Source organism: Sinocyclocheilus grahami, unplaced genomic scaffold, assembly GCF_001515645.1.
Source record: "Sinocyclocheilus grahami isolate Dianchi unplaced genomic scaffold, SAMN03320097.WGS_v1.1 scaffold346.1, whole genome shotgun sequence".
In the NCBI taxonomy this organism is placed as follows: domain Eukaryota; kingdom Metazoa; phylum Chordata; class Actinopteri; order Cypriniformes; family Cyprinidae; genus Sinocyclocheilus; species Sinocyclocheilus grahami.
The window spans coordinates 295025-309033 of NW_015505525.1; the positions used below are offsets into that span (position 1 = coordinate 295025).

Genomic DNA, 14009 nt, shown 5'->3' on the forward strand with positions numbered 1-14009 from the left:
TAACATTAAATTCTAAACAGATATACACATGATGAATATAAAATACACAACTGAACAGATAAACAGAAGAAAACAAACTTGCTGTGTCATATACATTAAGTTAAACAGTAAACAGGTTAATTTGTTCTATATTGTATATCAAGAATATCTCAAAAACAAGCACTTAGCCAATGAACTATGGCCTTAGCAGGGTCACTGTATACAGTAGTGTAACATAGAACATGCAGGTGACTTCCCCAAAAATGAATAAAAAAAGGCTATGACATACTTACAACTTTGAATTATAATGTATCTCGATCTGCTGCCAATAACACTGAGTTGTTGCAGCGGTTTGGTTCATATAGCTTTAAGATCAAAGTTGACAGAGAAAGTTCATGAGCTGCTTCATGGCATCAACAAAGCCTGATTTGCATTGGTTTGGTTTTGTCAACTCAAAACGAATCCTGTAACCCTGAGTTTGTTCAACTACCTTCATGTTACAGGTCCTTGAGCAGTTTGCAGTACAATAGGTCTTCTGTCCTAGCCTTTTAATACTTTCAGTAAGCCAATCAAGTCTGTCACATTGCTAAACCAGCATATAAACTGTCACAAAAAAAGCAGCCATAAAATTAATTCTAACTGTTATGAAGTGTACAATAGGCATCTCAGTAACAATCCAGATTACTTGCAGATATAAACTTTATGTGTGTGGTTCTTAAAAATCAGAAGAGCTACTTAGTATTTTTATGTTTAAATGTTTACTTAAATGTTATGAAGTGCTTTAACAAATCACATCATTTCACGGATAAATTGCTTTAATACCAATTTTCAGGGTGGCCTAGGACTTTAGTACAGTAGAATACTTCTGTTGTCAGGAAAGCCAAATCAAGTTCTTATACCTGACCTGAAAGTCTTAAATATTATAAACATTCTAAAATGCCATATTTAAATACTTTACGTCTTTAAATTCATTTAAATGGATAATATCACCTGCATGTTTGTCTGATGAGTGCATAATAAGCACAAATGTAAGCATAAATGTAAGCACAAGAAAAGCTCACGTTGTTTTCTAAAGACAGATATTGATTACAATGGTCTGTCTTAAACCTGCATTGATTGCTTACCTCCACTGTAACTGGTTTCCCCACACAAATGTTAAAGCTTTGATGCTAACTTAAGTTTGATCACTGTTAAAGCTGTAATGTCCACTAATATGTTTATTTACTAAAAAAGGCATGCGTGGAGAAAAATTTGGCACTTTTATTTCTAATATAATATCAAATTTTTCATAAAACTGCAATTTAAATATATTATTTCTATAGGCTATACAAAAAAAGACAAAAAATAACAAAATAAAAAGGCTGAATCAGCTGATCTATAGCATGTTAAATAGTGGTATCCTAGTCTTTGAATGGTACATCCCCTTAAACTCACAGAAATGTTTTGACCCAAGTTTTCAGCAGCCAATGACACTGACCCATTCAAATGGATTTTTAACGCATATTTCACGCGTATTTAAAGGGGTCATATGATGCAATTTCGCAAAGAAAGAAGGCGTAACTTTTATTCTCGCTGTAGTATTGTTGCCGCCGCCGCTATGCAGTGGAGACGCTGTGCTTCGTTGTGAAAGCGAAACTACTTTGTTTGGCCTTCCAAAAGAGGACGATATCCGCTTCGTCATGCCTAGAGCTGATCTTCGCTGGTCGCTGAGGAAATACATCAACTTCACACTGGATCGCCGGATCAGCTTTCACGGGGTCGTCACATGTGGTTGCCACACCTTCGTGGAATCCGCTGGCTGCGCCGTTCTCAAGCCCACTGGCCTCCGCTCACTCAGCCTGCTGGCCGTTCCTCACTCTAGCCCGCCGTGTGTGATGCTGTGTTTCGTTGTGAAAGCTAAACTACTTTGTTTGGCCTTCCAAAAGAGGACACGACTAGAAATCAGTGGTTAAGTTGTATTTACAACACTGTTCCAGAACACTTCAACCCAAATATTCAGATGTGTGCAGCACATTTTATGGAGGACTGTTTCCTGATCCTGCAAGAGTAGACTACAATGCCGGCTGTTCTGACTCACAGACTGTAAGTACGTTTTTTATATTTAAAGAATTTGCCTCGTTTATAATGGGTTTTAATGTTTTTGTCTCGTCGCTCCGGCATGACAAGGCATCACAGTATGGTAGGGGCGTAACATTTCCGTCACACGCTTGAGGTATTCGGCCAATCACAACGCACTGGACAGTTGGCCAATCAGAGCACACCTCGCTTTTCAGCGTTTCAGAAAAGCGGGGCATAGAGGAGAAACAATAATGTACAGTATGTGGAAAATAATGTGTTTTTTTAACCTTAAACCGCATAAACATATTTCATTACACCAAATACACAAAATAATGTTCTTTTTAGCAACATCATAAGACCCCTTTAACACGTATAAAATACACGTGAAATACACGCTGATTTTTTCACACGCAAACAACACGTATCTAACGCATAAAATATTTGATGCATTGTTGATGTGTAACAATGCACGTGTTTTTGACCCTTTTGGCCTACATATGGCATACATATACGGGCTTGACTCTCGTTGCACGTTCATACAGACAGTATTCGAGACGCTACTGTAAGCTGCTGTTTGAACGGGACATTTCGAGACTGTAAGGAAATGTGGTTGTCAATCCCTAAAAAAACTGACAGTGTGAACGTGATTTTCTCCACTGCTAAAGAAACTCTTAAGCCTCTTAAAAGTCCTTGTCAGTAGGCCTACTCCTAACAATTTTGGACCTTAAGAGTTCTTTTAAGGGTTAAGATGCTTTCTGAAATACTTTCTTCTTTACTATGATCTTTTCTTTAATTTTAAGAAGAGATGACCACATTTCTAAGATTTTTCTTAGAATTGTGTCACTAGGAGCAACTCTTTGCCCTAAGAATTTTCATGAATATGGGCCCTGATCTTTTGAATACATACCTGTATAGTTTCCAACTATGTTAGATTTACTTGAAGAGGGTTATTATTAAATACATTATGTAAACCTGGGGTGCAGCTCCAGCGTTTACAATGAATTAAATGGATAATGAGTTTTAATGTTTATTGCTATCTTGTTGAGTATTAGGTATTATACCCCAACTCTTTCTGAGGGAGACACTACAGTTTACACTGAACACAGAAAGTCATAACTCCACAAGGACAGTGCATGCTTTTACTGTTATTATTAAAGGCATTAGGATCTGCACTGAAAACAAGTTGAGCTCAAGTTGAGCTCACTAACACTTCTTCCAACAGCAACCTCAGTTTCCCTCAGGATTTCAATTACACAGATACTGACCAGACTCAACCCTGCTTAGCGTCAGTCAGTGGGCAGCTGACAGCTGTTGTTGCTAAAGCTTCCCTTAAGTATGCATACACTTCTGGTATTTCTTAAACATATACATTTAAAACTATATTATCAAATAAAATAAATATATTATATCATATAGATAGATATAATACCATTTAGATTGTTGGCCTTCAGTTACTCATCTCAGCGGTGGTGTCGGCTATTCCTGAGTGCACACTTGGATTGGAATTCTATGTCTATGGGAAGTCAAACAGCTGAAATTTCTGGTCACTAAAATAAAATCATGTTGAAGAGCCTTAGTATTCTAAGCAGCACTCATAAGTTCGTAAATACTACATTAAAATGGGAAAACCTTTTTCCACACAATTAAAGTTCATACAAAAATACTAGGGCTTAAATAACAACATTTCACCAATTTCAACATTTACCCTCCCGATTCCACACAAAGCACACTGGGAACTAGAAATCCAATGTCCAGTTTCTGTTGTCAACAAAAATTAATCATATTTATTTTTTTAGGTAGATTGTAGGTGTTGTGCTCTTTTTTCTTTTCTTTTTTTGACTGCTGGAATGGATTGGTGCAATACTTACTCATTCCTGTTAAATTGCCTGTGGTTTTGTGTTTCTCTAAAATTGACGTGTTTTAGTGCCCTAAATGCTTCAGTCCTATGACGCTCTCACAGAATGACAATTACCTTTGACTGGTTCTGCAGCATCCACATTCTTGATGCCTTTCCTTCCATCTGGCCTCATGTCATACGAATGTGTCTGACTTGTTTTTATTATTTGTGAGTAAATAATGACAGAAGTTTCATTTTTGGGTGAACTGTCCCTTTAAGACAAAACTGCACTTATTACACTGTGAATTTGTGTTCTGTTTTTGTAAAGCATTTCAGTATTCTTTATTCCAGTGTTTAAAATAATTACAATCTTTAGTGTTTGTTGGTGATACGTTTGATATGATGTTTTTTTAATAATAATAATAAAAATAAAATGTAACGAAAGACATTGTGGATATTCTGAGAACAATAAAATGGAATTAGATGGAATTTTGGTTACCTCTCTCTTCCTTCGGCTTGCTCCCTTTTTATCAGGGGTTGCCACAGAGGAGTGATCCGCACAACCGATTTGGAATTTTGGTTACCTGGTGTTACTAAACTAAAAAAGGTTATGGCAGGTGTAAAAGTGAGGGCTACACACCTGGACTCTGGAGAGTTGATCGAATAACAAACATGTTCCATAATATGACATAAATGAGAAATTGCTGAGTCACAGCAACACAGCTCAGTGTCATGTCTTCATTTGTTTACATTTGCTGCTGACAGACAGAGTTCACTAGAAACATGCTTTGTCATTGTCACTGTCACATGATTGTCACATGATTTTTTCTTTAATCCAAATGCAGTTACCAGGTGGAACACAGTGATGACATCACTGTTACATGATATTGCAGAACGGTCTCATTATATTTGCCACATCACTGTTGCTGTAGTGTGCACTATGCAGGGTCACATGCATCCTTGAAATCCTGATATTTTGTAATGCTTAATTGTCCTGTAAAATGTTTGAAACTATAAAATTATAATAAATGACTGTGCTGACAAGGTTTATATATATATATAGTAAAATTCTTAGGAAGACATTGTTATTTTTTTTTTTTTTTTTTTTTTTTTTTTTTACAGGAAGCATTGGGACTGGTGACATCCAGACATATTGCGCAAAGATATTTCACCTCAATTTGCAAATATTAAATGCACAGTTTTATTGATTTGTTTACTCTAAACTGACTCAAACTCTTATATTAGCTAATGTATGTAACATTTCCAAAGACATTCTAGTAATGCTAGTAGAAGCAAATAAATTATTAGCTAGATCAATTGTTCAATATTTAATTTCTCTATATTTTTGATTGCTCCAGCATCCCCATGACCCTACATAGGACAAGAGATATTTTATTATTGTCATATTTATTTATCTCTCATATGATCTTGATAAAATAATGTAGCTAAATGCACATTTGGTTAATTTTAGATTAGATAACACATTGCTTAAAATGTCTTTCTTTTAGGGCTTGCGCCTTGATATTAAGAACCCTGGAGTAGGTACCACCAGTTCAGTGTTTAGACCATATCAGAAAATGTGGTCCTTATTCCGTTTGCCAATAATTGTGAACAAAAAAATATATAATTCCTGAACATTGATCTTGTCCTTGTTATCTTACAGAATGACACAGCAGAGTGTCTCGTCACTTCATTATTCAGCTCGTTCTTTGACTGGCTGGTTTCAGTTCCACTGACTCAGCATTATTATGCGCCGATCGTATATAAGATACAAGATGATGATCATTTCACTCACAGCTTCGGGAAGATCTAAGAGGTTCTTGCTTCAACAGTGATTGAACGGAACTTCGATCTCATCGAAATAAAAAAAAATTTTTTTACGTTTTTTATAATAAAACTCTAAAATCCGCCGAAATGGAGACTTCTCAGGTTCGCCAGAACTACGACCGCGACTGCGAGGCTTTGATCAACAAGATGATCAGTTTGGAGCTTTACGCTGGATACACATACACGTCCATGGCAAGTGTTTCTTTCTTTTGTTCATCTCTCTTCCAAATCACATCTTTTCATTAATAATCTTATTCTCGGTCATTTCTCAGTGCTGCATTATATCTTGACTCACTATGTGTAAATATTGTATAGCCTGCTTATTTACGTTCAACCCTATGTTCTAAACTTGATTTTGTTCTTCTTCTTCTTCTTCCGTTTTTTTGGCGTGTTACATCTTGTGTGCATATCGCCACCTACTTTTGCTGTTATGCAGTCATGGTTTATTTATTATCAATTTCTTCCTCGTTTTTGCTTTTCCTGTTCTTACACACCTGTATATACACAAATATTCAATTATTCGATGCTCCATCCCATTCCTTCTCCCCAGGCTCCACCTGGCGCTACGTGTTCAGCTCCTCCAGACTAAATCCGTGGTCTCCTAAAGATCCAGAATAGAATAGAGCATCCGCATTGTATATTTAAATCCTTTCACTTAATCCAGTAGTATATATGTATTTTATTAATATCCTGTATCCTTCTCTATCGCTGTTAAAATCATATCCTAATAAGTATTCCAAATCCTTATTTACCTTACCTTTTTTTTGTTTAAATATGATACTTGATTTTGTTACTTTCAGGCTCACTACTTCAAACGGGATGACGTCACCCTTCCTGGATTTGCCAAGTTCTTCAAGAAGAACAGTGAGGAGGAGCGCGAGCATGCTGAGAGATTCATGGAGTTCCAGAACAAGAGGGGTGGACGCATCGTCCTTCAGAATGTCAAGGTGTGTTGACAGTGTTTTGAACAAAGTCTTTTGTTATGGAAAGACCTTAGGCATATGTGTATTTTGCTCACTGTTCTGATTGTATCTCTCTTCAGAAACCAGAGCGTGATGCATGGGACAATGGACTGACTGCTATGCAGTGCGCTCTTCAGTTGGAGAAGAACGTCAACCAGGCTCTGCTGGACCTGCATAAGGTTGCCTCTCAAAAGGGAGACCCTCATGTGAGTTCTGAAGATTTACCTTCAGACATGAAAAAGACACCTCTCTGAAAAAGCAATAAGAAAAGTGCAAGTCATAGTGGTATAATAAGTAACTTGGGTTAGTTGGTGTTGAAGCTTAATTTATTCTAAGCCTTCATATACATGGCTCTGTCAAGTATTGCCATCCATTTTGGGTTGTTGCATGTTATTTTCCTAAATTCTGTTCTGATCTCTTGTCCAACAGCTGTGTGACTTCCTGGAGACTCACTACTTGGATGAGCAGGTTGAGGCCATCAAGAAGCTTGGTGACCACATCACCAACCTTACCAAGATGGATGCTGGCAACAACAGGATGGCAGAGTATCTGTTTGACAAGCACACCCTGGATGGCGACAGCAGCTAAATGCAGCCCTCTGATCATTTGCATGCTTCAAAGTGCTTTTAAATCAGGTTTTAAGAGCACATAATTTTTTCATGACACAGCTCATATACAGAATTGTACATTTTAAACAACTGAAAGGTTTAACAAGTAAAGGTTGATGCAATCTTGTTATAGCCAAACCATTGCTTTCCTGTTAAATGTTCACTAATTGGTCTTAACCTGGTGTATTTGAGGAATAAACATTTTGGACTGGATTGACTTGTATTTTCATTCAAAATTGTGGGACTTGGCTGTAGGCTATATGTAACCATTTATTAACTTATATCTAAAGTTTACATATATAATTTATGAGTACTGAATCATAAATCATATTTTGATGATCACTGCGGGTGTTGCAGTGCATCAGTCCAAAAGAAGTGAAATAAAGCACATCCATTCATAATAAAAAGTGTCTCACACGGCTCCGGGAGGTGAACAAAGGCCTCCTGTAGTGAATCAATGCATTTTTTGTAAGAAAAATAACCATATTTAAAATGTAATAATCAATTTAATCTAGCTTGCGCTCACTGTTGAACGGAAGCAGTTCCGGGGGAATGACGTATGAGGTCAGTTTTGCACATGCGCCGCTCAGAAGTGACACATGCGGAAGCACAGGGGAGAGAGCAAAACAAAACAACGGTCACGAATTAGAAGTACAAATCGAGGATTTGTAAAGAAGAATGTCAGAGGATTTCCAGGAGACTGGTTTTCCTTTGCTAAAGTAAGGAAACTTTGCTTAATTTGCTCCTGTTAACAAACGTTGGTTTTCAGGAGACTCACCGGCGCATGCGCAACGCTGAACATATACATCATGCTCCTGGAGCTGCTTCTGTGTACATATGTTGGCGCAAGCTAGATTAAAGTGATTATTACGTTTTGAATATAGATATTTTTCTTAGAAAAATGCATTGATTCGCTACAGGAGGCCTTTGTTCACCCCCCGGAACCGTGTGAGACACTTTTTATTATGAATGGATTTTCACTTTTTTTGGACTGATGCACTGCAACACCCGCTGAAAGATCAAAGAAAATGTTTAATATAACTCCGATTGGATTCATCTGAAAAGAAGAAAGTCATATACAACTAGAATGCCTTGAGGGTGAGTAATTCATGCGCTATTTTTCATTTTTGGGTGAACTAACCCTTTAACATGGTGCTGAAAAGTAGTGCTCATAGTTAAATTGTGGGTGACTAACACATTGACTCCATGATCCACGACTGCGCTAATGCTAGTGAAAAGTATCTTACTTGTTTATTAAATTTACATGATAAGTTATATTTACTAAATACTAAATGTTTATTTAAAGGAGCCCTATCATGCTTTTTCACTTTTTCAACTTTAGTTAGTCTGTAATGTTGCTGTTTGAGCATAAAAAAGATCTGCAAAGTTACAAAGCTCAAAGTCCACTTCAAAAGGAGATATTTTATTTAACAGAAATCACTTTTCAAAAACTACAAGAACGCCTCGTTTGGACTACAACCCATATTTTCCGGGATTTGTGATATCACAAATATCAACGAATGGGACGAGACCTGGTTGAGCTGCATACCATACCAGTTGCTCAAAAAAAACTTTCGTTCTATATTAAAATGAACATATAACGTTACATATACATAAATACAAATCTAAAGATGAACATATATATATATAGTTATAAAAAAATGCATTTTACGGTGAAGGCTATAAGCACATGCGCCATTCCCGCATCTGCCCGCTCGCACCTCATTTAAAAAAAAAATTTTTTTTTAAAACCCTGCTCGCACCTCATGTTTGTGGCTGAATGCAAATGATCATAATTGCTGTGAAAAGACATCAGCAATCCGGCGCCGAGAAAAGAAAGAAAAAAAGATGAAGCCCGTGCATCACTTTCAGGTAGCCTACATTCATAATCCCGTGAAACTTTTTTGGATGTTGAAGTTAATAACGTGTTTTAATGTCGGTGATAATTTAACCACCAACAACCCATCTAATACTCTCTCTGACTTTTCATGTTCCCTTACAAAAATTGACCATGGTTTTACGAATAAAACCAAAAATCATGGTTCTTGTAGCCATGGATGGTAACCACAAATGAACCATGGTTTTGTTACTTCAATAGTTTACAAAGAAGTATTAAGATAATATTTTTTGTGGTTATAAAATCAGACCTAAGCCAACAACAGCCTTTAAAATTACTTAAAATGTCAAGTTACTCTGTCAAGTATTGTCATCCATTTTGGGTTGTTGCATGTTATTTTCCTAAATTCTGTTCTGATCGTTTGTCCAACAGCTGTGTGACTTCCTGGAGATTCACTACTTGGATGAGCAGGTTGAGGCCATCAAGAAGCTTGGTGACCACATCACCAACCTTACCAAGATGGATGCTGGCAACAACAGGATGGCAGAGTCTCTGTTTGACAAGCACACCCTGGATGGTGACAGCAGCTAAATGCAGCCCTGAGATCCTATCAATACATGAATGAATAGAAACACTATTCTCTTGTTCTTATCACACAGCTCTTGTGCAAAATTTTGAAGTCTGAGAGGTTGAAAGGTTAACATCAACTAAAGTTTCTTGTTATGATAAAATGATGCAGTGTTACTGTTTTAAATAGTCATCCTGTGATTGCCATCAAGCAATGCTTTCTTGCTGAGTGTGCAGTGACTGACCTGGTGAATTTAAATAAAACTTCTGAGCTGAATAACCTTGTCTTTTTTATTTAAAATTGCAGGATGCATTTAGTGGGCTGTAATTATTATATCGGACTGTATCTGAATTTTTCTGCCCGCAGAAAAAGCTGTGAATAAAGATGGTCACAATACTGTAATTGATTAATGTACAAATCTACTGTAACGGCGACAACAAACCCCATAAACTGAAAATAGACAAGACACTTCACTCATCTCCATCCTGTAAGGAGGATGTCACTGACACAACTGCACATCATACAATTTAATGTACAACTTAATATTTTATAAAGAGAGAAAATACAAAATACTAACTTGCAACCTTTTCGTAGTCTTCTAAATGAATAATCTAAATATTCACATGAATTTGCACGGCACTACAGTTGTAGCATTTCATTTTACCACATGAGGGTGCTGTTTCCTCCGTAGGCCTATGTTTTATAATCGCACATTGATCATGAGCACTGAAAGACCAAGCAAGGCCCGTTGTGGTTCAACTGAATATTTATTTTTTCAATATCTCAATAATCGTCAGCTATTGGTGAAGCCTTGTCCTTATTTCATAACCAATTAACAAAGTTTACAGCCTCCTTATGCCATACCACTCATGCCTATTAGCAGCAGTGAACCACCGACTAATCGGATTCAGAAGGGTCACTGAACGAAAATTATACTGGAAATTAGAATCGGATAAACAGCATGCAGGAGATTATATGGGCAAACTGATAAACGAGTGTAAGAAGTGGATGAAATAATATTGTCACATGAGAAAACCCAGGGCACAGAACTGCGAACAGAAGGGAGAGCACGATTAATCCAAGTGAAAGAGGGTTTGGCGATTCAAATGCGCTTTGAGAGAGGAGAGAGAGGGACAGATGATAAGAGTAAGAGCAGTGTGTGAGAGGGCTACTGCGACACTGTCCTCAACAAAGCACAGATTTCTATCTATATAAGAGAGTTGGATCAGAAGCACATCATCAGGTAAGTTTGATTATTGTTTGCTTATCAGCTCCGCTTATTCATGTAAACATTATACTATCTTAGAATTGATTCGATGTAGTGTCATTTAAAAAAATAAAAAATAAAAACATTTCTAGTTATTTTATGATTATTATGTAGCCTGTGCAATTTATAGCATCATATTAATTAAGATACTACATGGAAATAGTTGTAACTACTTGAAAATGTGTCACGATGTAGTTTGAGTGAACAGCAAAAGGATATATGCATTTAAAATATTAAAAGAATAAATTGTCACCACCAGTTAAATTCATGGAGACTATATAAACTACAACACAGTCCACAGACAAGCTAAATGAAAAAGACCATTCACATTAAATTTCATGTATAAGTGAAAACTATTAAGAAATATATAGTAATTTTTTTGTTCTCCACATAACAGTAACCTAAATCTTTTCTTTAAGACTATTTAAGGCTCAGACGACTAAATTGATGCTTAGCCTATGTGTGTAAATGCTCTTCAGTCTTGGACAACTGTGTGTAGTACTAAGAAGGTTTTTATTCATTTTTAATTTTTTAACGGAAAAGTGACTGGATGAGATTTAGGTAATCTGAAAATACAGCAGTTCTGCCCGCTGGTAGACAAAGTATAGATGAAGGAAAGAAAAACAAGGCCGTATGACAGCCGGTTGATGGCCTGTGACGCACCTCTTTAGCCAGATTATTGCAGACGTGTCAGCAAATGACACAAATGATGCTTTCTGAACTCTCAGATTACACACTTTCATGGTATCTGCTTTTTATGGAAAAGATGAGAAAAGAGAAAAAAAAATCACTTAGATGTTACAAACGTTTAATTCCCCTTTCTCATTCAAAAACTAATGTAGAACAACTTTTAAATGTTGGAGGCTGTGTATAGGAACTACTGTGTATAGATTTAGCAGATGTCAGAATACTAAATATGGAAAACAGCTAAAAACTGCTACATGAATCAAATAGACTTGTGCCCTAGCTAACATTTTACCTAAATTTAAATAAATAAATAAGCATATATTATATATCTAAATGAAAAAACGTTAGCTTTTTTTATTAAAAAATAAAATAAATATATTCTATTTATATAAATATTATATTTACAATATTCTCCTGAGTGGTTGATGCACAGGTGAGCTACATTAATTCAGCTGTAGCAATGATGCTTCTAAACAGCGAACACATTTAAGCAATTCTTTATATACCCCTAATAATTATATATGCACATAATGTATATGACTTTACATGTTTTAAAAAAGTTCACACACTAACAAATTTAAATCATATTTTTTATGGGTGAAAAATCCATTAAAAATGACAGAAAAATATATAAGAAAATTATATTAAAGTGACCACCGGGATGTAAAAATAATCTTAATATATCGATCTTATGTCTTTCTCAAAGTCATTTTATTAACCATTTTATTGGTGAGGTATATATTAAATATATATGTATAGATATCACGTGCATATAAAGTGAAGAAAATTGATCAGTCATAAGTTAATCATGATAACTCAGCAAGGTCAATAGAGAAAATGAAGAATTTCATTTTTTTTACTGTGACTAACAAAAAGGTTTATGTTCATCATCTTTCATCATTGTGGTCAGTCCATGTGGCTGACGGGGAAACAAGGTACAGGAAGAGAATCATAATAAAGTCCTGCCCTCATAAATCCAGCTGTGACTTTGCTGCTCAACATGTTCTTATATACAATAAAGAGCAGTGGCCTCCTGAAGTCTTTAGTCTTACATAGCGGTCTGGTGACAAGATACTGTTGGCTGTGTAGGCTCAAGTGTGAAAGTGGAGTGGGAGAGCCCTGTTCCTAATTTACTTAAACCCAAGGATTTTTGGATTAGCTTTGGTAATTAATCTAGTTATGCATCTGCTGAGAGTGACAAGAGTTCAGTTCAACAGAGTAGAGCAGGTGGAAACATAACCATTGTGTGTTAATGTGTATGACAAATATTTCTTGAACACATGGGCATAACATGTGCATGGTTGTGTTTTGATATGTTACAATTCCAGGATTAATAATGGACATGCTGAGCTCTAGCATCAAGAGCTTACGCCATCAAAAGTCATGGCAGACACAAACAGGACAGAGGTCAGGAGGGAAAGAGAACATTTCCCTCCCGTCGGCTTTACAGAAGGAGGGGCGGTGGATGGGAGGAAAAGGAGCACATTATAAAAAAAAAAAAGAGGCACATTAAATGAATTCTTCAGAGGATGTGAGACTGATCTACACAATATGTGTGATTTGGGGCATTTAGTTTATGTAGGTTATGTCAGGACAGTAACAGTCTTGTTTTATGTCTCTAGCTGATCAGCCATGCGTTTGGTCAGCATGCAGCATCGTGTGCGGAGGGCAGCAGAATCAGAGGAGGAGCCCAAACCTGCTCCACCCCCTCTGCCCCCTCCCTCTCACCACTCCCACAACTTCATAAACATGAAGAACAAGTTTTTCAATGAGCTTGGCCATCTACCTAGTAAGTAATAATTGTATGTCAATACACTACACATGACTATTCCAGCAGGCCACCATCGTTGTAAGACATGAATATTCAGTTGAATGTAGGTTCTGACATTGGTGATGATGTCAGGACAACATCTAATCCCAATGTCAGTGTGACCCATAATACTGACATTGATATTTTGATGCTTTTAAGTCATGGTATCGTCTTATGCCAACATCATATTGACGTCCAACACCAACCTTTAGTTGTGAAGTATGGTACCCAAACCCAACATTTGTTAAATGTGATAATCTTAAAGGTATAGTTCACCCAAAAATTACAATGCTGTCATCATCTACTCATGCACCCTCATGTTGTTACAAACCTGTATGACTTCCTTTCTTCTGTTGAGAGGATATCATATTTTCCTATTTTGAAGAATGTGGGTAACCAAACACTTTCTAGTCCACTTTGACTTCCATAGTATGGACAAAAAAAAAAAAAAAAAAAAATATTTTATATATATGGAGATCAATGGGGACCAGAAACTATATACAGTGGGTACGGAAAGTATTCAGACCCCCTTAAATGTTTCACTCTTTGTTATATTGCAGCCATTTGCT

The 14009-nt window shown here is 36.4% G+C and overlaps 2 protein-coding genes across 6 annotated transcripts in view; both read left to right on the plus strand.

The window, feature by feature from the left end:
• Positions 1-5614: 5614 nt before the first annotated feature.
• On the plus strand, positions 5615-7484 carry LOC107548335 (ferritin, middle subunit-like). 2 transcript variants are annotated; one of them, XM_016228978.1, is made up of 4 exons: positions 5615-5893; positions 6502-6648; positions 6744-6842; positions 7093-7484. In XM_016228978.1, exons 1-4 carry the CDS (start codon positions 5789-5791, stop codon positions 7249-7251), a joined length of 510 nt encoding a protein of 169 aa, XP_016084464.1. In that variant the 5' UTR covers positions 5615-5788; the 3' UTR covers positions 7252-7484. The 2 variants fall into 2 exon arrangements, with proteins under 2 accessions (XP_016084464.1, XP_016084463.1); XM_016228977.1 differs by having other exon boundaries at positions 5617-5893; positions 6744-6869.
• A 3093-nt stretch (positions 7485-10577) lies between these two features.
• Positions 10578-14009, plus strand: part of syt5a (synaptotagmin Va) — a 6865-nt gene continuing 3433 nt past the window's right edge. The window contains exons 1-3 of one of the 4 annotated variants that reach the window (XM_016228981.1): positions 10578-10919; positions 12959-13161; positions 13253-13419. In XM_016228981.1, the coding sequence (XP_016084467.1) occupies positions 13263-13419 (157 nt within the window). In that variant the 5' untranslated portion in view covers positions 10578-10919; positions 12959-13161; positions 13253-13262. The other 3 variants (XM_016228983.1, XM_016228980.1, XM_016228982.1) reach the window with 3 other exon arrangements.

Bases quoted from the DNA above. Each gene is read 5' to 3' on its own strand.
- LOC107548335 (XM_016228977.1), top strand. From the start codon at position 5,789: ATGGAGACTTCTCAGGTTCGCCAGAACTACGACCGCGACTGCGAGGCT. The intron at 6,649-6,743 runs GTGTGTTGACAG...ATCTCTCTTCAG, and splicing joins TCGTCCTTCAGAATGTCAAG to AAACCAGAGCGTGATGCATG. The intron at 6,870-7,092 runs GTGAGTTCTGAA...CTTGTCCAACAG, and splicing joins CTCAAAAGGGAGACCCTCAT to CTGTGTGACTTCCTGGAGAC.